The 25652-nt window shown below is 40.0% G+C and overlaps 1 protein-coding gene across 2 annotated transcripts in view; it reads left to right on the top strand.

Annotated features, from left to right (window-relative positions):
* The window catches only part of Cntn5 (contactin 5), a 1105069-nt gene that overhangs the window by 1041499 nt on the left and 37918 nt on the right, over positions 1-25652 (top strand). For both annotated transcript variants that reach the window (XM_074066853.1, XM_074066854.1), the window contains 3 exons: positions 8851-8921; positions 10807-11041; positions 20576-20685. In XM_074066853.1, the coding sequence (XP_073922954.1) occupies positions 8851-8921; positions 10807-11041; positions 20576-20685 (416 nt within the window). The remainder of the gene's footprint in view (positions 1-8850; positions 8922-10806; positions 11042-20575; positions 20686-25652) is intronic.

Below are 25652 nucleotides of genomic sequence, written 5' to 3'. Positions count from 1 at the left end.
GAGCTGCTTTTCGTTCTTCTTATCTAGGTGGTATTGAGTCTATAAGTAGAATTTGATATTGTTCCAACAAACAACAATTTTCTTCAGTTCTTGAAGCAAAAAGAAGGCAAAAGAAGCAGAGAAAAAAGAAATATCAGAACAATTTTTTTTTGGTACAAATAGCTCTTTAGTTGCTTTGTACATTGAATTCTGCCCCACCATTCTCTTTTGACTCTGAAATGGAAAATGCTACACACATGTTTATGGTCACAAAGAAAGCTGTTCTGTCTCCATTTAAGAGATCAGTGCTCCACTGGATCAATGTGCCGAGTGGACCACCAGATGAAATGGTTTTGGTTCTTTCTGCACCTGATGATGCTAGGAGAATGAACTTCCTGTAGAGTCTAAACACAACACAGCTGGAATCTTCTCCCACTACTTTCCTTAATATGCTTCATGATCCCCAGCCACGCCCCCAACCGTATCCCAGGCACTTTTAGTTCTAGGGCAGTCTCATTTTCAGGCGTTAAAAACTCCAGCTTAGTTCAAATACAAATTTGAATCTCACATCCAATCCCTTGCTCTCCCCTTTCAGCCCAAGGCTGTCCTCTTGCACTTCCTGGGCCAAAAAAAAAAAACAAGACAAAAGACATCAAAGGAGGTGCCATCAGTTTTCTCACTATGGCATTTGTCTTCATCTTCTTTCCTTCTGAGGTCCTTTGGTACTCTGGAGACATCTCAGCCCCAGACAGACAACCTGCATGTGATCCTAACAAGCTTGTGCAAACCTTACTTCTGTCATGTCAGCTTGCCCCACGGTGCCAGTCCACATCCCATAGAAGGTGCCCCCAGGAACTATTTTCACCTCTGCTTGTGGTACCTCCAAGGGGGGGTGTGGCAGCCTACAAAACTCTGATGCCAACATTGTCCAGCCAGGTGTGAGAGGCAGGTAGGCCCCTGAGCTCCTGACCCTGGTTGGTCATTTTGTCCTCCCTTTATTTAGCTTATGAAGGAAATGACACCCCCTTCTCTACCAACCACTGGTGTTGGAGGGAGACTCCATAGCACATCTACCTTCCCCCAAAATAACATTTCTCCTGCTCTAATCCCACATTTCTGAGCTGGAGTTGGGAAATGGGAAAGGGTCATAAAATTGGTTTTCCTGTGTCTGACAAGTCTGCAGCATTCTCCAGCCAACTTCACTTTAGCATCTGAGCTTGTTGCACACGACTCATTCCAAGTTCAGAAAAAGACTCATTTAACTTTAAATTACCATTTCTGTAGTCATACATTCTCTTCTGGCTCCTAAAATGATCCTGTATTTTTAAATTTCTATGGTTATCATTCTTGCCCATGGTAGTTATTTGGGAACTTTTCTTAAGTTCAAAAATCATGGAAGAGACGCAACAAAATACTATTATAATACATGTAAGTAGTGATTCTTTAGTGATAAAGCCATTGTGAAATACAAAAAACTGCTACAGTAATATATTATGAGTCTGGATGGGTGTTCTCTAGGTGTTTGTTGACTGACAACAAATGGCATTTAATAGGAGTTTGAAAGCTAGGCCACATAGGACTTGGAATGAATTATTTCCTGGCGCCAATTAGAAAATATCCAGTGGTCAGACACTTTTGAATATAGAGAAAGGGCACAGCCTAAGAGTTTTAAGATCTCCCAGTCTGTGTTTCTTAGAAAACATTATATAAAAAGCATTAAAGTATTCAGCTGAAGTAATTGGGGAAATCTAAAAGAAAATACTATTAAATGAACATTATGGCTTTCCTCAACCCAATGAGTGATTTAATTATATTTTATAAAAGAAACAGTTCTCAGCAAGATTAAGAGAAGACAAAAATTATGGCAAGCAACAGACCTCTAAGAGCGAATCCCAATAATTAGGAAAAAAGAAAACCACAGTAAGGGTCATATAGTAGACAATATTAACTCATAAAACCGCTTTGGTACAGACAAGTCTTTTCTGTAAATAGAGTCAAGAAATGAGCCTTCATTTTGCAAACTGAGATGGCAATATTTACAAAATGGTTTCTGAAGGAAACCTGGGAACTGCCAGGTAGATCTTTGCAGTGAAGAAAGGCCAAGGCACAATGATGGAAGAAAGATGAGCAGGCAGTGAGAAAGTATGGACCCAGGACTCAGTATGAGACTTGGACTTAGACCTCCCTCGTCTTCCTCTTCCCTGCACTGCCATCCAGCACATCCACACTTTGTGCTAAACACCTGCCCTCATTTTATCATTGAGTTTTCACATCAGCCCCCTAAAGCACTTCTCTAAAGACATGCTGAGCCCCACTTTACAAATGAGGTAACAGAATTATGGAGTTTTTAAAACTTGCATAAGTTCTCTTCTAATTAAGAGGCAGAACTGGAGCACTAACCTGGAACTTTCTCTGAAACTGATGGCTCCCCTGTTATCTCCTCTCCCCATGGGCTCCCTTCTGCTTTTTGTCTTCCCTTCTCTTTTTCCACATGCAGGAGCAAATCTCATTCAAAGATTTCCTTGTGGACCATCACTTCCTTTTGGACCCATTCAAATAAAGAGAACATAAGTTGAGGTGAACACTGTTTACTGTAGTCTCACCCCCGTGTTCTTAACTATTACTATTTTTAAGGAGGTTCTTTTTTTATTGTTTTATTATTCATATGTGCATACAAGGCTTGGGTCATTTCTCCCCCCTGCCCCCACCCCCTCCCTTACCACCCACCCCGCCCCCTCCCTCTCCCCCCCACCCCCTCCCTCTCCCCCCCACCCCCTCAATACCCAGCAGAAACTATTTTGACCTTATCTCTAATTTTGTTGAAGAGAGAGTATAAGCAATAATAGGAAGGAACAAGGGTTTTTGCTGGTTGAGATAAGGATAGCTATACAGGGAGTTGACTCACATTAATTTCCTGTGCGTGTGTATTACCTTCTAGGTTAATTCTTCTTGATCTCACCTTTTCTCTGGTTCCTGGTCCCCTTTTCCTATTGGCCTCGGTTGCTTTTAAGATATCTGCTTTAGTTTCTCTGCATTAAGGGCAACAAATGCTAGCTAGTTTTTTAGGTGTCTTACCTATCCTCACACCTCCCTTGTGTGCTCTCGCTTTTATCATGTGCTCAAAGTCCAATCCCATTGTTGTGTTTGCCCTTGATCTAATGTCCGCATATGAGGGAGAACATACGATTTTTGGTCTTTTGGGCCAGGCTAACCTCACTCAGAATGATGCTCTCCAATTCCATCCATTTACCAGCGAATGATAACATTTCGTTCTTCTTCATGGCTGCATAAAATTCCATTGTGTATAGATACCACATTTTCTTAATCCATTCGTCAGTGCTGGGGTATCTTGGCTGTTTCCATAACTTGGCTATTGTGAATAGTGCCACAATAAACATGGGTGTGCAGGTGCCTCTGGAGTAACAGTCTTTTGGGTATATCCCTAAGAGTGGTATTGCTGGATCAAATGGTAGATCAATGTCTAGCTTTTTAAGTAGCCTCCAAATTTTTTTCCAGAGTGGTTGTACTAGTCTACATTCCCACCAACAGTGTAAGAGGGTTCCTTTTTCCCACATCCTCGCCAACACCTGTTGGTGGTGGTGTTGCTGATGATGGCTATTCTAACAGGGGTGAGGTGGAATCTTAGTGTGGTTTTAATTTGCATTTTCTTTATTGCTAGAGATGGTGAGCATTTTTTCATGTGTTTTTTGGCCATTTGAATTTCTTCTTTTGAGAAAGTTGTGTTTAGTTCACTTGCCCATTTCTTTATTGTTCATTAGTTTTGGGAGAATTTAGTTTTTTAAGTTCCCTATATATTCTGGTTATCAGTCCTTTGATGTGTAGCTGGCAAATATTTTCTCCCACTCTTTGGGTGGTCTCTTCAGTTTAGAGACCATTTCTTTTGATGAACAGAAGCTTCTTAGTTTTATGAGGTCCCATTTATCTATGCTATCTCTTAGTTGCTGTGCTACTGGGGTTTCGTTGAGAAAGTTCTTACCTATACCTACTAACTCCAGAGTATTTCCTACTCTTTTTTAAGGAGGTTCTAAAATCAGAGACATCCTGCATTTCCTAGAACATCCTGGCAAATTCTTTTGTAAATCAAGAAGTGCATATCACCAAGATTTCCATATTAGAACAAGCTTCAACAAAACTGAAAGCATAATTTCCATGGTGTGAGCAAAACAACACTATCCAAATGCCCAAGAAAAATATTCTGCTCCAGGATCACATGTGTATAGACTCTTGAGGAGCTGTGTTTATCATAGATTTTGACACTTGTTTTTGAAAATTTAACAGATAATACTAGATACTACATAATAATTTCAGGTACTAGTAATTATTGAAAACAACCTTTAAAAGTAGGTGCCTTTATGAGACACCTAGTCTGACCGAATTGTAGAGCTGGGATTGCAGTTTAGATCTTTCTCACTTCCACAAGAACAGCTCTATGTTCTGTACACACTGCCTTATCTGTCCTGTTGCTAAGAATAGAAGTATTATCTGAACTCTTCAGGAAATAACACTGGTATTTGGTGTATCCCTATTTTGGTTTTTTTGAGGCGTTTTTGGAAACTCAAAATTTTACTCTTTCTATAAACTGAGTCTAAATGATAATCAGTTAATAGGAATATTCATGTGCTATATACTTCAATTCTGGTAGGAACAAACATGGTTTAACAGGTTTGGTTTGGTTTTGTTGTGTTTTGGGTTTTTTGAGATAGGGTCTTGCTATTTAGCCCAGGCTGGCCTCAAATTCGGGACCCTCAGGCCTCAACTTCTCAAGTGCCAGGGTAACAGGCCACCATGAATAATGTTTTTAAATGTTTCCCTTGATTTCTACCTTTTCTGCATAAGCAGCCTCCCTTCTCTTTCCATCCTCCTATATCTTTGTGTTCAGTCACTAGATGACCAATAGGCTCCTAAATTACACAGACATCCCATCTCTAAAAAAGCTATTTTATTTAATGAGCCAAGTAAACGTTTACTGTAAGGGGAACTGGAAATTTTTCAGGGTAAAAGGATAGCAAATGATTTCATCTTGTTTTGTTGAGTTGTTAATAAAGCCATGTTGGGAGTATGACTTGCTTTGTTCAAACTGTTATTCATACAAAGAGTTCTTCCATGCCAGGCACTCTTACACTGAGGCAGCGCACTGTAGTTTAGTCACTGTTTATGTTTCTGATGTTCAACACGAAAATAAATAATAGTCTCTATTTCACATGCCAGGTAAATATTAAGCATTTGTAACTTGGGTACAAAGTTACCAATTACATTATTTGTTCATGTAGGATTACTGCCCAGAAATAAACTCAGGAGAATCAGAACTTAAGCTGCTAAGCATGCAGGTAAACGTGACCAACTCTGTAAGGTAATACGCTCACAACATTTATGTGCAGTTGACTGAGGGAGAACATGACCTCACTGCTTAATTCCAAACCAGGTTCTCATTAACTATACTCAAATGTACTTGGCTTTTAAGAAAACATGTATTTCTCTGTACTAAACAAAAACATTTACTAGGTATTTGGTCATATTAATTTTAAGTTTCTGGCAAGAATTATAGAACTTAAAATTATAGAAAGATTAACCATTTTCTCTCATAAATAATATTGTTTTATTAAGGTATATAATTAAAATCAGCGGGCTGCACGGCATTGGCAGCAGAGAGAAGAACTGTGTGCCACCAACTTGAAAAGAAAACGAATGAGCACAGGTTCCAGATTATCTACATCTAATTAAGAAATACACACAAAGTACAGTGCGAACCCCCAGTCAAACATCATGATCCCAGCAACAAATCCTAATGCCTGACTTGCAGCTACTGAAGCCTCAGCTTTTCTACAAGTAGTTCCTGTTATCTCTAGTAAGCTCCTCAAAACCCCAGAGTAGGTGGTGCCTTACACATACATCATTAAAACACGATGAGCCATCGTGCCTCTTACCGAATCACATAAGGATCATTAAAATTGAGGGAGAGTAATAAAAGAGGAACTCATTCCTCCACACTTACAGAAGAAATTACCTGCCTGATTTAAAAAATCAAAGATATTTTACCAAACAGGACATTTATGGTTAATTCAGCTGGAAATTACCCAACTAGAAATGAATCAAATCAAAGGTGGCTTTATTTTGCTTTCTCATTTCCTCAAAGTGGAATATTTCACCAAATTATTCTCAAGTTTCTTTGTAACTTTTTTACTCAAAAGTTAAAACTTGAAAAATCTAAATATATTTTCTGGAAAAAAAATACAACCCAAAGCATTAATGGTCTGTGAAACAACCACAGTTTCCAAGGTTTTGGTTTCAAATAGGTCTTTGTATTTCATTCTGCTCATGCTTTCAATGCTCTCAAGAGAGGTCAAGTGAAGAGCCCAACCTCCTGCACACTCCGGTCTGTAGGCTGTAGGCTGTGGGTGTTCTCTTTGCAGATGGTATGTGAGAGCTCAGCAAAATGGAAAAAGCCTGTGCCACATCTGTCCATGGAAATTCATCTCGGGCTGCAGTCCGCAAAGATAATTCATTCGACTTTGAACCCAGTCCCACCAAAACCAAAAGCAATAAATAAAGATGACAGTTTAAAAATTCCAAGTCCAAAGTGTAGGACATAAACTTAGTCCCCTGTCACTAATAGACAAAAACTTGGTCTGATGGATATCAACATAGTATTATTCAAATGTGAGTTGTCAGAGCTCAATGTGAGGTGAGTGTGGACATTTTTAAGTGTACTAAGAGAAGCCACGATGGCTTGATATCGACAAATTGCATTCCTTCTACTATTCATTTGACTAGGCACTGACGGTCACAATATTCAGAACCCAGATTCACTAAGGCAACATTTAGAATCTTGTAACTTTGTCCTTTTACACATAGGTAAACCTGTTCCCTTCCTGTGTGCCTTACCCATACCACTGACCAGAAAAGAAATTTACAACCAGTATAATGTATTTACAGTGGCTTTTCTCACATGGTCCCCATGCACACTGAGTACTAATTACTAATTAAAAAACTCATGTTAATAAATTCTTTACTCATTGCTCATATAAATTATAACAAAGCATATTATTACTGTAATACCATCATTTTTCCTGTTGAATTCCATGTAACTTCTTTTATGAGATTAAAGGCTACCTAATTCTACATAATTTGGGGGAATTCATGACAGTGAGCTCCATACATGAATAGTGTCTACAATATTCATAATTGAAAGAAAAAAGATTGGCAGCTAGTACTGAATCCATTCCACTACTGTGTAATCCTGTATCGAGAGCCACTGCATGTGCTTGAGCAAGAGGAAGGATGAGTTCATGAAGAAAGAACCCAAGGACACTGAAATTTGGACTCTGGTGAGGAAAGGTTATTTATTTCAGTGGAGCCAATTATAGTCACAGATTTTCTCTCCATTGCTCTGGTCCAAGGAGAATTCTTTTTTATTTTTCCTTTCTGGTGCTATACAAATTTTGCTTCAGTTTTTTGTAGGATATAAAATTCTGTGTGATATCTACCAGTAATTAACAGCTTTTCATCCAAGTAGGTAATATACAGGAGCGAATTTATTGTTTATGAGTGTATCAATATCATTTAAAAACTCTATGCTGGGAGAGAAAGGCAACCCTGAAGTATAAAATTGCTAATGCAGGCTGATAGCCTGGAAAATGGTTTCTTTTAATAGTCCCCTTCATTTAGCAGTTAGTTCTTCATTTGAAAATGTTCCCCTTCAACAGCAGATCTTGTGATTTGGTGCACTGGAGAGGAATTTATTCCTTTGACACATTTATACTTTTAATAGTTATTCCTTTGAAAAAGTTTCACTGCGTGCCTGTATATTTTCCAGTGTGCACAGAGACTGATTCTGGACAGATTGTTTTAATGTTTATTCACTTAAGTAGATTCTCACTCTGTGGCACTGTTGTTAAGATTTCTGTAACCCGGATCCTACTGGGAGTTCTGCACAAAATAGGCAGGTGTCAGCCCTGAGATGACAGAAAAGAGCCATACTACCAGTAAAGAGAAAAGAGGGTCATTTATTTTTTCTTGTTGTGCTGGGGGTACACTGTGCCATTTACAAAGTACTTGAATTCTCCCCGCCATCATTCTTCTTTATCCTCCTCTCCCCCACTCCTGGAATAGTTTAAACATGCCTTATTTTTCCATTTACATACATGAGTACACAGTATTTATACCATATTCACCCTCCTATACCTTTCCCCACCTGCTCCCTGCTCCTACTGCTACCAACTCCCCAGATAGGACCTGTTCTGCCATGCTGTTCTCTGATTTTGTAAAACAATAACAAAAAATGATATTTTTGTTTAAAATTCCTACACAAGGAGTTTCCTTATGACCTTTCCATGTATGTGTATATTATAACCTAAATTGGCTCATCTCCTCTATTTTTCTCCTTTCTGCCTTAGTTCCCTTCTTATAGTGATTTCAGCAGGTTTAAAAAATTCTTTATTCATTCTTGTATAGACAGTATGTCAACCATACTCACCTTGTTAACTTCCTTCTTTTACTGTCCAAAAGAGTCATTTAGTGATTGAGAGCTTCCTAACGACCAGCAAATACCTTAGGCTTTAGTGCTAATTACAATTTAGACATCACCCCAATAGAATCTACGAGATGACTAGTTTGGGGGATGCAGAACCTGACCATGAAAAATATACACGTTGAACAGTCCTGGAAACCTGAAAGCTTGGTATCTGACACAAATACTTTGTTTCTATATTTAATTTGACCATTCTAACTTCCAACAAGTGTTCGACTGATTTGTTTCTGGATTTTACCCAGAATAAACAGTTCATGAGATGTCCATTCTATAAGGAAATTGCTCACCTATTCTCTTCACCCTCCATCCATTTTTATCCACAGTTCCAAAGACGGCACCCACCAACGTAAGTGGAAGAAGTGGAAGGAGGCATGAGCTGGTTATTGCCTGGGAGGTAAGAACACCTGTAGACATCAGAACTGGCCACTTCCGTAGAAACCAAGGCTGCCCTGGTGCAGAGAGACAGGGTACACGTCTGTTTAAATGAAATTAAGAAACACTGAGCCTGCATTACTCAAGAATATCACCACAGGGAATCTGTCATCTTCATAGCAGGCTCCAGGTGGCTTTTGACACCAAGTGTAAAGTATTCTTTCCTGTCATGTAGGCTATCTCAGAATAAAGACTAAACAACTAAAATGTGTCCTCTCACAAATAATTTAGGTGTTTGGATTAGCTGGTGATAAAATGTTTTGGGGGTGATAGTGGCTTTGAACTCAGGAACTTGGGATTGTTAGGCAAGCGCTCTATCAGTTGAGCCTCTTATGCTTTAATTTACTTTTAAGGCAGGGTCTCACCCTTTCTGCTCAGAGCCATCCTAACATTGGGATCCTCCCACCTTCACATCCCACCCAGCTGGGATTCCTGGCGTGCCCCACCACGCCTGGCCCTTGATATTTAATTCTTTTATGATGAAGTAGTCACTTTGACTTCTTTAGAAAGCAAAATCATTAGGAAGGAAGGAATTAGCCACCACCATGTATATGGCACAATGTCTGGGTTTTCTCACTTAATCCGTCCGACAATCTTACTGTAAGGGGTGACTTTCCTTATTTTACAAATTGTAAAATTGAGACAGTTCAAATATTTTCTCCATTAGACAGAACTGGGACCTTGATTCCAAAATCTGTTCTTTTATTTACCTTGTCATATGACTTCCAGAGTATCTTTTGTCAAAGGAAAAGAGGGGGACAGAGAGGTTTAAGGAATACATTGATTTTCCATGAGTCCCCTTTCCTTTCTTGAGGTTCAGTAACATTTCATAAAATATTACAATGCACTCACAGACTGTGCTTTAGCATATACAGAAATGGAGATCTCTGCTGGAAAAAACGCAATGAATTCCTGACAGTCTCTAAAAGCAATGATAAGACAGAGTAAAGCATTGTCCCAGTGAAATCTTCCTTGAGCATCTGACCTGTTCTTCCCATTTCCCTTTTCTTCATAAAACTTTGCATATTAACTTCCCCTCATCTGACCTTCACTGAGCTCAAAGCCCTCTAAGTGGAATTGCCCTGCCCTATGAGCTTTGGCATAATGGGCTTTGTCTCCCTTCCTCCACTCAATAGTTCTTCTTCAAATCAAGTTTGAAAGGAAAAAAACAAACCTATGTCACAAATACCTATTGGGTATGTATGATGTTTGATGTTCCGGCACTGTGCTTGTCGGTGGCTGGTAACTGGGCTCCACTGATCCATCAAGCGTGTTCCTCCTTTCTATAAAATGTAGTTAAAGACCATATTACAACTTTAAATACAAGCCACATAGCACAACAAGTTTCTTGAAAAAGTTCCACAGTCTAGTTTCTTGGCATGTTGAAGAATGCTGGATGAAAGGTTTCGCTTTGGTCTCGGGGTTTGCTAGGCACAGTGCTCTGTGGAGCACTCACAGTGACAAGATATGCACAGTCACCAGACCATGTGACAGTTCTCCCCAACCCCTTCAGCTCTGGTGTGGAATCCAAGGACCTTCATTTCATACACATGACTAATTGAAGCAAATTTGTTTCACTTCAAGAGTTTAATACTCTTGTGAGTTTTCTTACATACCAATTAATGTAATTTAGCTTTTCATCTTTTACCTTTAAACCCTTTTCAGTTTCCAAAAACTGCCACCAAAGTCATTGGGCTATCTTGGCTTCCAATGTAGTATGAAGATTTGAAATTTTTCTCTAGTTATCCATTTTTAAAGAAATTAAGGATTTAAAGGAAGTGGGGTTTTTTGTAAACTGTCATTTTGCTGATAATCATGTGTGTGTGTGTTTTTTTTTCCTTCTTTAGCCAGTGTCTGAAGAATTTCAGAATGGGGAAGGCTTTGGCTATATTGTGGCTTTCAGACCCAATGGGACTCGTGGCTGGAAGGAAAAAATGGTGACCTCCTCTGAAGCTTCCAAATTCATTTATCGAGATGAAAGTGTCCCTCCTCTTACTCCTTTCGAAGTGAAGGTTGGCGTTTACAACAACAAAGGAGACGGACCTTTCAGTCAAATCGTGGTCATCTGCTCAGCAGAAGGTGGTCAGTGTCTTCATCCCTGCTGCTGTATGCAGCATTTCAGTACTTACCGTGATAGTTCAGTGAGACCCTCCGTGCATGTATCAGAATATACCAGCAAGCCAAAAGAAAAAAACTCACTCACAATCCCGTTACACTTTTTAGATATATTTCCCAAACTTAAGGAAGACAGTCAATCCATGTATGTCCCCTTACATCTTCACTCCCTGAGACACATGGCAAACATGTTTCAGTCATCCCTGCAGTGTATTTTTAATTTTTTTCTTTGGCAATTCTGGGGACTGAACTCAGGGTTTTATGTTTGGTAGGCAGGTGCTCAATTAATTCAGCCATATACGTTATTTGTTGATTTTTTTATTTATTATTGCTGTAGTTATTTTTCAAATAGACTCCCCCTAACTTTGTAGGGCTGGCCTCAGGCCATCATCCTCCTATCTCCACCTCCCAAGTAGCTGCGATTACATCTTTGGTTTGAAATATATATTATTTTATATTTTAACTATAGATATGTGAGATAATTCTAAATGAAGACACCATTTATATGGCCAATGAATATTTCTTTCTAACTTCATGTGCAAATCATTGTACTGGTAAGGAAGTATCCAATGGGCCTTTCTCTTAGGAGCTTTCCAATTTGTCATTGAATCCTCCTGACAATTGTGTTTGATAGGCATCAGGGAGAAAGAGAAGTTGAAGTTCAGAGAAGTCAAGGAGCTTGGGCAGTGTTACACAGCTTGTAACTGAGAAAAAAACCCTCGAATTTTCTATAGCATGCTGCTTTCATATGCATGAGCTAATTTACTCTTAAGGTACAGCTAGTAGGTGGGCACAACCCATTTCACAGATGGGGAAACTAAAACTGTGACTCATATGGTTACAGCCATGGGTATTAGAGCTGAAGTTCAAAGCCAGCTTACATGGGGTTTTAGTGCAGGCATACAGTTTTGTGAGTGAGAGAAAGCATGACAGATGTACACCTCTATAAAGTGAGCTTTTCCTCTTTGTCCAACTCTTCATGTGCAGAATTTATATTAGTCCTTCAAGATAAAAAAATTGCCTTATATTCCCTAAATTTACAAATGACTGAAAAAAATGTTCCACCAAAGGCAGCCTTCAATTGACCTTCTAAACAAGCATGGTCAACATAAACTAACCTTCATGTTTCCTTCATCCCCACATGTATGACTTGAATACTTCAAAAGAATTGTTTTTGGTGCTGTGAGCTTCATGGCAAGGCCATTCGAACATAGGAGAACAAAGGTGGTATTTGATGTATGTAACATGCTGTTTTTCATAAAAGTTGATTTGTACTTCTGTTATAAGGAGCTACATTTTGAAGTGAAAGCAGAAAGTAGTAGAAGGTCAACTAGGAACATGAAGCATCAAGTAATAAAAAGGAATCCTAGATATTCCACTGAGATACAAATGTACACAGCAGCTTGGGTTTCTGATGAGTTTTTCAGAAAAACAAACATATGGGCAGAACCTCAGTCTACCTTTTAGAAGTCTGAGTCTCTATGAGGATAAATACCCTGTCCAAATTCACACCAGTATGGAATAGAGCGGTAAAGTAAAAATAGCACGTGACACAGTTGGGATTTTCACCAGTTCTATAGGATTCTACTCTATACTGTCCTGCCAGGAGTTTATACAATAATGACATTTGCTATTATTCATCACTCCAAAGAGCTGTTTTGTAGAACAAGTTTCATTCAGTAAGTACATATCCTTGTTTTAAAAATGCTTCAACCTAATTATCAAGCACATAGTTCCAAAGGACACATGAGGTGAGAAGTTTGTGAGCTGTTTCCTATGGGAACACCATCGCTGACTTTGAAAACATCCAGCCATGTAAGTTTCTTGTCAACTTTGAAAGTTGCTGCTTTGAAATTAAATTATAGCAGCCACCATGAGGATTCTTTTTAATACTGTGTTCCCGTAAACTTGAAATGGCTTGCCTCTGGAGATTTCTCTTTCAAGCTAAAAGGAAATATGCATATTTCCTTTCAAAGACACCAAGTTTGATGCTATGACATATTTCATAGTAACACTTCATTTATTTTGTCAACTAAAATATGGAAGATACCAGGCAAATTAGGTCTGGATAGAGTCTGCCTTTTTTCTGACAACAAAATTCTAACATATTTGCCATTTCTCACTAATTAAATTTATACATTTGGAGCACTGTAAGTTATGAGTACAGTGTTAGCTTTATTAAGTTGTCTCAACCAAAAAAAGGCAGGACAAAGGAAAAGAGGAGCTATTTCCTTGAGTCGGCAGGGCCTGAGTTCCAATCTCACCACACTACGTGATTTGGGGAAGTTGATTCATCTCGGAGCCTGACCTTCATGTACTTTAATGATAGAGGCTTTGAAATTGAATTCTAGAAGCCCTCACAAATCTAAGCTGAAAATTCTTAAGAATTTGTTCTAGATTCTAAAATATTCTTTTAAACAATTGTCTCAAATGGGCAAGACTAAAATAACTTTTGCCTCATAATAAAAAGAGCACATCATCATCCCTTTTTAGACACTTGGAAAATTGCTTTACTTGCAAAGGAATAACAATGTAAAGGATTCTACTACTCTTTATTGCAGTCAAGACCTGCAACGAGCCCATCAAACATACTTGCCAGTATCACAGAGGTCCTTGACCCAAAAGGACTCAGGGAAGGAATGAACAGACGAGACACACGGAAGGACTCAGGAAGGAAGGGAATGACGAGACACATGACCAGAAGGCTGGTGACCAACTGGCAAATTTTTATTTTTCTCAGCAAGCTTTACACAAAAGAGGAAGAGACGTAAACATCAAAAACACTCTGACCCAGCGACAACCTTTCTGTTTTGGCATTCTTACTACCAGTGTCCTTGACTAAGTATAAACTTTTTTCAGTCAAGGGAAACCACTTAGCGTTCCTTCCCACTATGATAGAGACATGGTGCACCTGCAGATTCCAACCTTGTCAGAATGCTGCTAAGCCACAGTGACCTTGTCAGACGGTGGCTTTTGGTTCCCCACCATACTGTCACTGTACTCATGCCACTGTAGGTTCCTCTCCTGCATTCATGACTGCCCACATAGATTCAGGGGACTTTAATCACCACACTTTCTCCCCAAGCCCAGCAGACTTGATTCAAATTCTGTTTCAGTATAAGATAACTCTACTTTTTGTGGGGTGATGGCGGGGTATGAACTCAGGCTAGGGCTTCAAGCTTGCAAGACAGTTACTCCCCGGTCCTTTTTGCTTTTGTTTACTTTTGAGATAAGGTCTTGCTTTATTCCTGGGCTGGTCTGCACACAGGAAGCACCTCTTATTTGTGCTTCCCAGTGTAGCAGGGGTGATAGGCATGTACCACAATGTCCAGACTGATTAAGATGGGGTCAAACCACAATTTTCCCAATCTCAGTCTCCAGAGTACCTAGGATAACAGCCTTGAGCCATGGTGCCTGACCTAATACTGCTCCTTTAGTCTTCCATTAAGCCACTCTACCTGTTGGTCACCACCAAATTGCTCATGTCCTTTAGTAAAGAACTAAAAGAGACTGCCTTTTCATTTCCATTCTCAGGCTTAGTTCTTCTTCACATCACAAATGCTAGCTACATGCCCAGAACACCATGAAGCCACCACCTTTTCACAGGTGACACCAGCTGGGAGAAAACTGCTAAATGCAACCACCCGAATTTGTCATCTGAGGCTCAGAACAGAAAGACTTGCAAAGCATACCTTACAGCTACTCCTCTTTCCCACTGGATCATCAGTGGTGGATTGACAGTCACATCCATAATATCGTTCTGCAAGTCCTTATGTGCATTCCCTTTGTCTTTTTGTTTTCTTCTCAGGAAAGCCTATTGGGATGCAAGTGAGAATTACATTGCTAAAAGGAAAGCCTTGAGTCAATTGGTTGTTAAAAGTGACCATCAAGCTGGGCACAGTGGTACACAAGTGTAATCCCAGCCACTCAGGAGGCAGAGGCAGGAGAATCTAGAGTACAAGGTCAGCCCCAGCAAAGTTAGAAACCCTGTCTCCCAAAGCAAAATAAAAACAAAAGGGCTGGGGACATGGCTCGAGTGGTAGAGTGTATGCCTAGCAAGCACATGACCCTGGGTTCAATTCATGCACACACATGAATTGTCATTTATCACTGTTGTTATTTTTGCTAAATTACTTGAGATATGACTTGACACATAACTGAGGTTGGCTCTTGCCTTAGAGCAGTACCAGGAAGGTTCCAAATGGTTCCTTTGCGAACACCCAGAGCCCTTGAATTCTTTCAATATTTCTACAAAAGAAGTAGCCCTTACAGGCTCTGTTAGTGTCAAGCAGCATCTGATGTGGGCCTGGAAGAACAGGAATTTGCCTGACAGGATTTGCATCTACCACACATCTTTGAACTAAACAAGAATGATGAGTTTCTAACCCCGAATCACAACAGACATCTCAGCTGTGGTCAGCTCTTATTCAGTAGCCACACTTTGGAAGCAATTCCATTTAAAAAAAATAGCAAAGTTCCAACATAAGTGATTTAATTTGGGGGGTGGTCCTGAGGTTTGAACTCAGGGCCCCCCATTTGCTAGGCAGATGCTCTAACACTTGAGCCACTCCATTCTGCCAGCCTGTTTTTGTGTTGAATATTTCTGAGGCAGGGGCTTGCTTTTTTTGCCAGGGTTGCCCTTGAACTGCTCTGTACCTTTTGAGTAGCTAGGATTAAAGAGATAAGCCACTGGCACCCAAGACAACACAAGTGATTGTAAATTGGTAAAGCTGAGCGCAATGGAACACATCTGCAATCCCAGCACTAGGGAGACTGAAACAGGAGGATAGCAAGTTGGAGGTTAGCTTTACCACATAGTAAGACTACAGTCTCAAAAAAAAAAAAATCATGGTAAAAACTGGGGTTCTTTTTTCAAGATAAAGAATTGAATAATTGATTCACACTCACTTTTACATTTCTAGAAATACTTCTAGTCCAACTTATATCCATTTCCACTTGGTTCTTATTATTCCAACTTTAGATGAGAACCAAAGCATTCAATTACACCTAATAGAAAAACAGTAATTCAGTTGTATTAATTATAGGCTGAAAGATTTAATCATTTGTGATGTGCCTTACCCTTGTCTACTTTTAGGGGATTGCATTCTATAGATAAAGCGTGCTGCTCTTATTTTTATTAAACCCCCAAAGCCTCTCCTCATCTGAGGGGAATGACATGCAATTATCCCCTGCAAATGAGGCTGCCACTGCCCAAATTAAAACCCAGCATTCACAAGGCCTCATTCCCCAGGATCAGTTCTTAGCTAACACTGAGCTCAGTGGGATTTATGTGAGCTTGGAAATTAATAAATTGGCATATTAGTTATAAAATACAAGGAATAATTTCCTGTCTTTGCCAGGTGATCTATTTGGATTAGTGCCTATAAAAGTTCAACTGCAGCTGTCTTGGCTGGGTTTTTAAATAATGAAATCATAACCCTTCTCCCAAGGAGTTTATTAAACTCTCCTTTGACTGATGCTGTTGCTCTCCGCTCGGGGAAGTCACACGTACAATCAATGTGCTAGGCTTGTCCTCGTGCCCCATGTTACCTGCAGAACTTCAGCTGCTAGGTCACTTAATACAAATGGATCTGCTAATTCAGGAACTTGGTAATGCTGCTCAAAAATGTAATCTAACAGGTCCTGAAATCTTTCAATCAGGCTGTCCAGGACTGGAGTAAAGGAGTTAGATGACCTCCTTCGTATCATCCTAAGTAAAAGAAAGGTCCTTGTAAGAATTTGAATCTGCAAGGCTAGTATGATCTCAGAAATAAGATCCTGAACTTTCGTCAAATAACCTGAGTGTAAAAGACAGGAGTGGCAGAAAACATCGTGTGATTTAAAGGTCAAGAGATTTGCGGAATGCTCAGCTATGACATGGCTTCTGAGGGACGGTGCCACTGTGATTAAAAACCACCACTGGTCCACAAGTGAAGAATCCAGGGAGTTATTAGTGAGCCCATGGCAGCGTTCGATTGGTGGTGGGGTCTACGTGTTTTCTGGGGAGACCTGGGACTAGAGACCTCATGTAGGGAGTCAGGAGGCAAAGTGGGGGAAGAGAGCAAACTCCAGGGAACAGCATCTGTGCATATAATGTAGACATATGCCCAGCGCAGGAAGCAAGGTGTTTGGGGCCTCATTGCCTGGGTTCAAATCCTCCCTCCACCATCTAGCACCCCTGTGGTCTTAGATTGCTTAGCTCCTCAGTGTCATTTGATAGATCACGGTGTTCTCGGGAGGCTTAGCACATGTGGAAGGCTTGGAGCACAGCAGACCCTCAAAAATGGTAGTTATGACTTTGAGTTCTTCCCCTTAGCCAGTTTGGTGGTTTTTCATCATTTTCCCTGATTGTCTGCTGGTTACGTGGACGAAATTGAAGAGTGTAAGAATGAGCAGCACGTTTCCTGTGAAATCTCTCCTGGACCTCAAAACTGACTCTAAAGGGACTGAGTACCACTCAGCTGTTTCTTTGGCACCAAGTTTAGAAACAGAGGGAGGAATATTTGAGACCTGAGTTCTAATATGGCCATTTCAGAGCAAGCAGCAGAGATCATAACTCAAAGGCTTACAGGGGTCCCTTGAGAACTGTGGACAAGGGACATCCTCCACGTGAGATGATAGGCAAATGGAGAAGAGCTTCAGCTGCTGGATCACTTAGTACAGATGGACCTTCTAACTTCGTGAACTTGATAGTTCTCCTCACAAATTTTAATCTAACAGATCCTGAGTGCATGCCATGAGTGATAGAGCCAGTCCCATCTGCCAACACTCAAGAAGCCAGGCTTGGTTTCTTTCTCTTCTTTCCCCAGAAAAAGTCAGAAACTCTTGTTTGTATATGAAACATTAGAACTTAAAAGTTGGTGTGTAGAGATTTTCTTGGACACAATATGTAAACAAATAAATGACAGAAGATTCACTGGCCATCACTTGTGACTTTGGATACTAATGGTTTTCTAAAACTCTTTCTAGCTATAACCTTCCATTATTCACTTAGAATGGGTTCCCAAAAAGGACAGTTAGTTCTAATCATGACTTTCTGTGATTCAGATAGTGATTTTTTTCTTTGCAGACAAAGCTTTTGTTGACTTAACTATAAATAGCACATACCCAAACTTCTGGAATAAACTGGCTGAGGTCATTCATTTTCCATGCTGAAATTTCCAATCCAGGTCAGCATGGGTCAATGCCTGATATTATTTAGATCCAGAAGGTGAGACAAATTAATGTAGCCCTTGTATGATTCATTCACTCAAAATAGTGCACAGGCCCCAAGGATACAACTGTGAAATGTCAGGATGGGACTGACTGACTTAAAATCCTCAGCTTTTAAATAGAAATTAAGGTGCTTGTTTAGAAAGTAAGTTTCTGGACATTTTTAATTTTTTTTAACTTTAACTTTCTGTTTGAGAATTGTTTAAATGTCTATAATGCTCCTGGAAGCAGATAGAGAGATAATTTCTTTCTCTAGGGATAAATAGGGATATATAGGCTGCCACCCAGCACATGTTTTGTGCTTCTGAAATTTTTATCCCCCTGCAATCTTCTTTGACAAAGATGTAATTGCTTCAATAATACAAAAGCTCAAAGAAAGCATTTGGCATACAAATCTTACAATTTTAAAAAGAAGCAAACCTATCACTGAATAGCAAATGATATCCAAAGTGTGGCTCCTGCTGAAATAAATCATTTCCTAAATCCCAGAGATCAAGCTATGTACAGCTCAAAAACACCAGCATTTCCTTTCATTTACTTGCAAAATCAAGAATTTTAACTCATTAAATAAGTCACAATGAAAGAAGTCTGCTGCAAGTCAGTTAGTTATAATCCCAGAAGGAAATAGAACTAGAGGCTTTTCACAGGATGCATTTTCTTCAAAAACTGGGTAGGTACACAAATGATAGGAAGCTGGAATGTGGAAAGAGGTTAACCGCAGAGCAAAACAAAATATAAAATATATTCAAAGGGTGACAGAAACCACAATTTCCACCATGGCAAGAATTAACGTTGACTTCTATATAAGGATTAATGTGAATTTACCAAGGTCCTTTGAGTTGACACAATTATAGTGTATGATTTTATGAGGGCTTTACCAAAAGAAAATCATTGCTTGGTACGTATACCTTTGAAAAAGTGTTTTGTGGGCTAGTTTTACAGCAAGGGTAGATGTTTTTACTGGTATTTTTCAATTATTATATACAAAAGCATTCTGGATAGATGCATAACTACCTTCTATTAGAAAAGGAATGATATCAGAAAATGCTATAATTCTTTCAACATCTGTCATAAGGCCATCAAAAAAATCTTATTTAGAATTCTATCTTTGCTATGACTTCCTGAATCTGGAAAAAATATTTCAGCAGATTAATCTGAACTTTTATCAATAACAGGGTTAGTATCAAAGTCTCTACAATTTTTATGAGATACGATTTTTATTTAAAAAAATAAAAATCTTTATACAGAACTGTTTGACCTAATCTATGGCCTTTATTCTGCCATTTCATTTAACATGTGTTTGTGACAGTATTTATGATTTGGTCTTGTCAAAGCTAGAAATATTTTGTTGTTCACAAAGCATGCAACCCCAAATAAAATGTGCCTGTTGATGGATGCCAGTCAGATGCCTGTATTTGGGAAAAAAAAAGTGTGAAAGGTCACTGAGCACAGAAACAAATGAAAGGCATTTTTGATCCCAGCACTGAGACCTTCAGGGACCTCTGTGTTCAGCCCACACCTGTCTAAAAGTCAACATGTGCCTTTTAAATATGATTCACAACACATTTCTTGCAGAATCGGTGAAATGTGGCTCTGTGGTTGGAAGAGCAAAAGCTAATAAAATTGGGCTCTATTTATGCCTACACATGGTAAACATAATAATATGAATGTGATATTTGGGAACGATCATTTCAAGTGCCAATAATAACATTAAACATGGTATGTGTATTATTCTTAGCCAGGCACCTGTGGCTCACACCTATAATCCTAGCTACATGGGAGGCTGAGATCCAGAGGACCATGGTTTGAGGCCAGCCTGAGCAAATAGTTCATGAGACCCTCACCTCCAAAAGAACCAGAGCAAAATGGACTGCAGGTGTAGCTCAAGCATTTTAAAGTCGAGCAAATGCAAAGCCCTGAGTTCAAACCCCAGTACTGCAGAAAAAGCCAAGGGTGACTCTGTAGTCCTCTCTCTTCGTCCTATGCTATGCTGGTAGACACTTTAAGTCAGATCATTCAACTTCTCTAATATGTTCCCAGCTACAGCAAGGATAAAGATCTTCTTTGCCTGTCTTGGTAGGTTTGTCATTTGTCATTGGAAAGGTATCGGTGAGACTTGATCCAAATATAGAAAAGGTCATTTTTTTATCTTGTGTTCTTCATGACTACCACCTCTCTTCATTTCAAAAGTAGGCAGGAAATAGTTAATGCCTGGTGGACACAGTGCAGTGCATTGATGGACATAACCTGCTACAGCTGTGGCTTGTTACTTCCATTTCCTTCATACAGAACCCAGCGCTGCTCCCACGGATGTCAAAGCTACAAGCATGTCTGTGTCAGAGATTCTTGTCACATGGAAACACATGACAGAGAGCCTGGGAAGACCACAGGGATTTGAGGTATGAACAGAATTCCTGAAAAATCAGCCTTGTTATTTCGCTGGCACTACATCCTCCTAAAGAGATGGCTTGGTGACACTTCGACAGTTACATTCCTTTGAAATTTTGCCTGTGTTAAAGAAAGTATGAGACACTGTTAGCGACAAGCACTGTGCTGCTTATTAGCTGGCTTTCGTTTCAGTATAGTAGTTTCCAAGACACTATGCAAAGATTTAAAAGACATGAAAATATAATTTATATAAAATTAGGAACTACAGGTGGACGTTTACTGGTATCCAAATTATTGGTGATCATAAAAGATTCTTTCTAATAATGTAATGTATAAAACCAAATTTTCCTCTCATAGTCTCTCAAAAGGACTGACTTCTAATGTTGAATTCTCAGGCGTGGCTCGGACTTTAGCGGTCTGTACCTACTTCTTCAAATGGCTTCTTGTTCTTTAAATTTTGCTATTTTTAAGCACAGTAATGCCAGCTTTATAATGGTGAACATTTTGCATCAATTGCATCACTTAGTTAAGTTTTAGCCTCCACAAGGAATAGAGGGCTGTGGGAGGTCTGTGAACTTGACTAGTCCATGAAAACATCACTGCTGCTCACAGGGCAAATTCTCCTGTCATGGTCGACAGGCAGGAATAGGAATTGGAATCATTTGCAGATGACTACAAAGAATGGGCAGCTGACCCAGGACCTTAGTTGAGGTTAGCACTTTCTTTCTTCTGGGGAGAGGGGCGAGAACTCGGGGCCTCACATTTATTAGTCAAGGGCTCTGCCACTTGAGCCCTCACCCTAGTCCTCTAGTTGCATTTACACTTTTGAATCCTCACTTTTCCTCTGCTTCAAATCCTGCTGGGAGAAAACCTGCCGGTTTTTGGAACCATGACACATATAGGACAAACACGAGCATGGTTCCCAGGTTGAGAACATTTTAATTCTGTTTGAATCTTCATGTACCTGGTAAGTATTTGACTAACATACAGCTAGAGTTAGACAGTGCTTACTGTGAAAACGAATGCATAGAATCTAGGAGTTACAGCAAGAACCATTTGTGAGAACCCACCACCCGCCTGTGAAACATCACGGACTGCTTTTCATAATCGTGCTTTGATTATTTGGAGTGACAACTCAGTGATATCTTGTTATAACTATGCGTTTAAGAGATTAATATCTCTTTCTCACAATGCATCCTATGGGACTGTGTTTATTCTGTACTAACCAAATAGTAGGCGTGTCCATGACAGGCCACAAGATTTATTGAGTCTGTGCCTCACTACAGGCCCCTACTTCTGTGACCACAGAACTCATTGGGGCCTGGCTAGGTCCCCTTTACTGAGCCAGTGCAGGGTGCCCCAGCCGCTGCAAGGGTTGTCTCCACTTCCCCTCTGGGGAATTGCCTTCTACTGAGGGGAGCTGCCTTGCCTAGATGACCTCCCACAGACAGCTGAAGGCCAATGACTGAATGACAGCAGCCTCTTGACTCAAGAAGAAACAATTTTCTGCTGTGCTTTACCCTCCAGCATCCTCGTTGTGTATATCAGGCCAAGGCTAGAGCATCTGGCACCACATTCTTGCTCAGTTCCCTCTTCGGCCCCAACTGGCTTCCCTCCCTTTTGTATAGCTTTCCTGCAAGCACCCCCACAAATAAGTACCACAGACCCCAATCCCTATCTCATGCTCTCCTTCTAAGGAACCCGACTTAAAACTACCTAAGTGTGCATCCCCCCGAGATCTGGGAATCAGAGCACCTGGGGACAGGTCTCTGTCGTGACTAATTTAGAAAGCCACAAGTATATTCTGGTACAAAGAAGAGTGAGGATCTTACATCCTACATCCCAAAGTGGTAATCCTTCCTGCAGCCAGTTTCTCAATTTTTGTCCTGCCCTAATAGTGTGCCATCCACATAGCCACCATGACTCTGTGTATTACTGTCTCTCTGATAATCTTATTGTAGTCATGTAAGGTTTAAAATTGTACATAATTTTCCTCCTAAATATAAACCATTCAGTAATTCAACAAATATTTATGAAGGCCTGAATACCAGGTATTTAAAAAAATGAGCAAAATAAAGTCCCTACCCTAATGGAGCCTATATTAAAGGCAAACAATCAGAAAGCTAAAAAATAAATAGTGATATAATTTCACTTGATGACAAAGGCCTATAGAAACATAAAACAGAGCAAGGAGGTAGAGAGCATCATTTGTAATGGTTTGAGAAGGCTCTCTCTCCTTCTGACTGAGGGAGAGACAAGAGCTATGAGTGACAGGGCGGTGTAGCAAGGACCATGGGGCCAAGGACCAGGTGAACCACAGAAAGAGGCCTGGATTCCAGCCAAAGGAGGACACACTAAGCCATGTGGTTTTTTAAAGTGTTTCACTTCAGATTGAGAATCAACAGTTTCCGCACCATTCAATGCCAGATGCACAATAGTCTCCCTCAACTTCCCCTTCCCGCAGTGTCTTTTAGAAAGTACTGTTTACCAACAGGAAACTTGAGCAGTGCAAGAAAACTGTCTTCCTAATACATTCCCAATGGAGTCTGGATTCTCTTCCTTCTTCCACCACCTTAATATAATAACGTTTATTGGAACTTACTGGAACACTGAAACTAATACCCTAAGAGTACATTTACTTTCAACAATGTGATACTTTAAAATTTGATGTTATTTTATCAATCATTGTGTCTTTAGCAGTACAAATAGGAAAATCATGGTCTATGGACAGCCTGGGCAAAAAAAAGTTAGCAAGACCTTATCTCAAAATATAAGCCAGGTGTGATAGTGGCACCGTGGTCCTAGCTACTCAGGAGGCAGAGGTAGGAGGGTCATAGTCCAAGACCAGTCCCAAGCAAAAGTGCAAGGCCCTACCTAAAAAACAACCCCAGGACCACCAAAAAAACCCTTTCAGACTGAAGGATGAAAACCTGCTCTAGGGGAGACCTCAGGGAAAAGGGTAAAGAGGCAGTTGTTCCAAACCAGTTGGCCATGAGGTCTTTCTTACAGAGTGACAGCAGTGGAATTGATGGACAGTGGACCTTTAAGAGTACTTTGAATGGGGTGCAACAAGGTTGGATAATAAATTGAATGTGTGCTGTGGAGGAGAACTCAACGATAACCCAAGGGCTTTGTGGTCTAAGAAAGTGGGTCACAAAGACCAAGAAGAGCGGGGTTAGGACTGACAATCGAGGGTTTTGTTTTGGGTGTGTTTGATTTTATAAGCCTTCTTTATTTTAAAAGGAGTTGAGAAAGATAGAAGGAACTTCCAGTATAAAAATAGTGTTTACTCCTGCTGGCCAAGATCACTGAGTGTTAATAAAGTAAGCCCAGGGTACCCCACCATTTGGAGCTCAAGGAAGGAAGTTTGGCCAAAATAACTAAAATGGAAACACCTAAGAAACTCTGAAACCAAGACAAGAATTTCAGGACAGCGAGAGAGTTCCACAGAGCCAAATGCTACTAGGAATTCAGTGAGATGAATACAAAGCTGAGCACAGTGCTACACAACTGTAGTACCAGCTACTCAGGAGGCTGAGTCCAAGAGTTCAAGGCAAGCCTGGGCAGCACAGCAGACCCCTCTCAAAAATAAATTAATGGAAGTTAAGGGTTCAGATTGCTGGACAGATATGGCAACGAGATGAGGATAGTGAGCACGGTTTGCCCGAAGGTGAAGTTAAAAAAGTGTCACTCAGAAATGTCACAGCACAATGCTTTTGCTAAATCTTTCATTCAAAGTGACAATTTATCACAGGCAAAAATGGAGTATCAAAGCTAAAAACCTGAGAGGAACAAATTAAATTCAAATGCTGGAAGAACCATCACAATAGCCATATGTTTAAATTGAAATAAATTAACAAAAAATATTTAAAAATTAACACAATTTCTTACAATTGATTTTAGACATAGGCACAGGACAAGATCCACTGGCAAAGTAACATCTGTTCTGTTTTATAATGCATTATAAATTACATAATAAAACTATGGTATTTTGCTGGGTGCAGCAGCTCATTCCTATAATCTCAGAGGTAGAAATTAGGAGGATCATGGTTCATGGCCAGCTCACATAAGAATTTAACAAGACCTCATCTCAACAACATGGTGGTACATGTCTGTAGTCACAGTTAGGCAGGAGGCATAGGTAGAATACCATGGACTGAAGCTGGCCCAGACAAAACATGCAAGAATTTATCTGAAAAATAACAAAAGCAAAAGTGGTAGACTCCTGGCTAGCAAACATGAATCTCTAAGTCCAAACACCAGTATCACAGTAAATACATAATATATAAATATACATATATACATATATTTGGTGGGGGGGGTTGGCCTTTTATTACCAGAGGGGGAAAAGTAATAACCTGAGAATTAGAAAATTGAATACATGCTTTCTAAAATCAGAAAATCACGGAACAAATCTTATTTGTTAGGCAAATAAGATTACCTGTTATTTTCAAGTAAAAGATATTCGGCAGACTGCTTTTACTCACACCGTCTTGTAGCTGGTCATCACTGTAGATGTAAGACGACATTGCAGGGCTGTGTCTCCAGCCCTCTCCCACTGCCCACCCAGGCACCTTCTGTTCTCCTCTCGTCCTCACCCATTTTGCTATATTAAAAATACTTTTTAATAAAAGAGCTGCCCAACTAATGATCATTAAAACAAACTAATCCCCGAAGCTTGAGGTTCTACTTGACTTCTATCCCCCACCTCCTCCTCTGTCCCTACCACAATCCTAGCAGTGTGCTGATGACAGAATATCATAAAAAGAGCACGGTCACCAAAGCTAACAGTCATCCTATGAGTCAGTCACTTTACCAGACGTCTAACATCCCCTGCAATTCTGAAAGATGAAGTCTGAATGGCACTCTAGCATTTGGAAACAGAGGACTGTGTGTGGAGGTGCTGGGGTTTGAACTCAGGACCTGGTGCTTGCTGGGCAGGTGCTCTAACCTGGGGCCATGCCCCCTGACCAAGGAG

The sequence above is a fragment of the Castor canadensis genome, chromosome 2, assembly GCF_047511655.1.
Source record: "Castor canadensis chromosome 2, mCasCan1.hap1v2, whole genome shotgun sequence".
NCBI lineage: Eukaryota > Metazoa > Chordata > Mammalia > Rodentia > Castoridae > Castor > Castor canadensis.
Note: the sequence above shows the minus strand (reverse complement) of the source record. Positions and strands in the feature narration are given on the sequence as shown.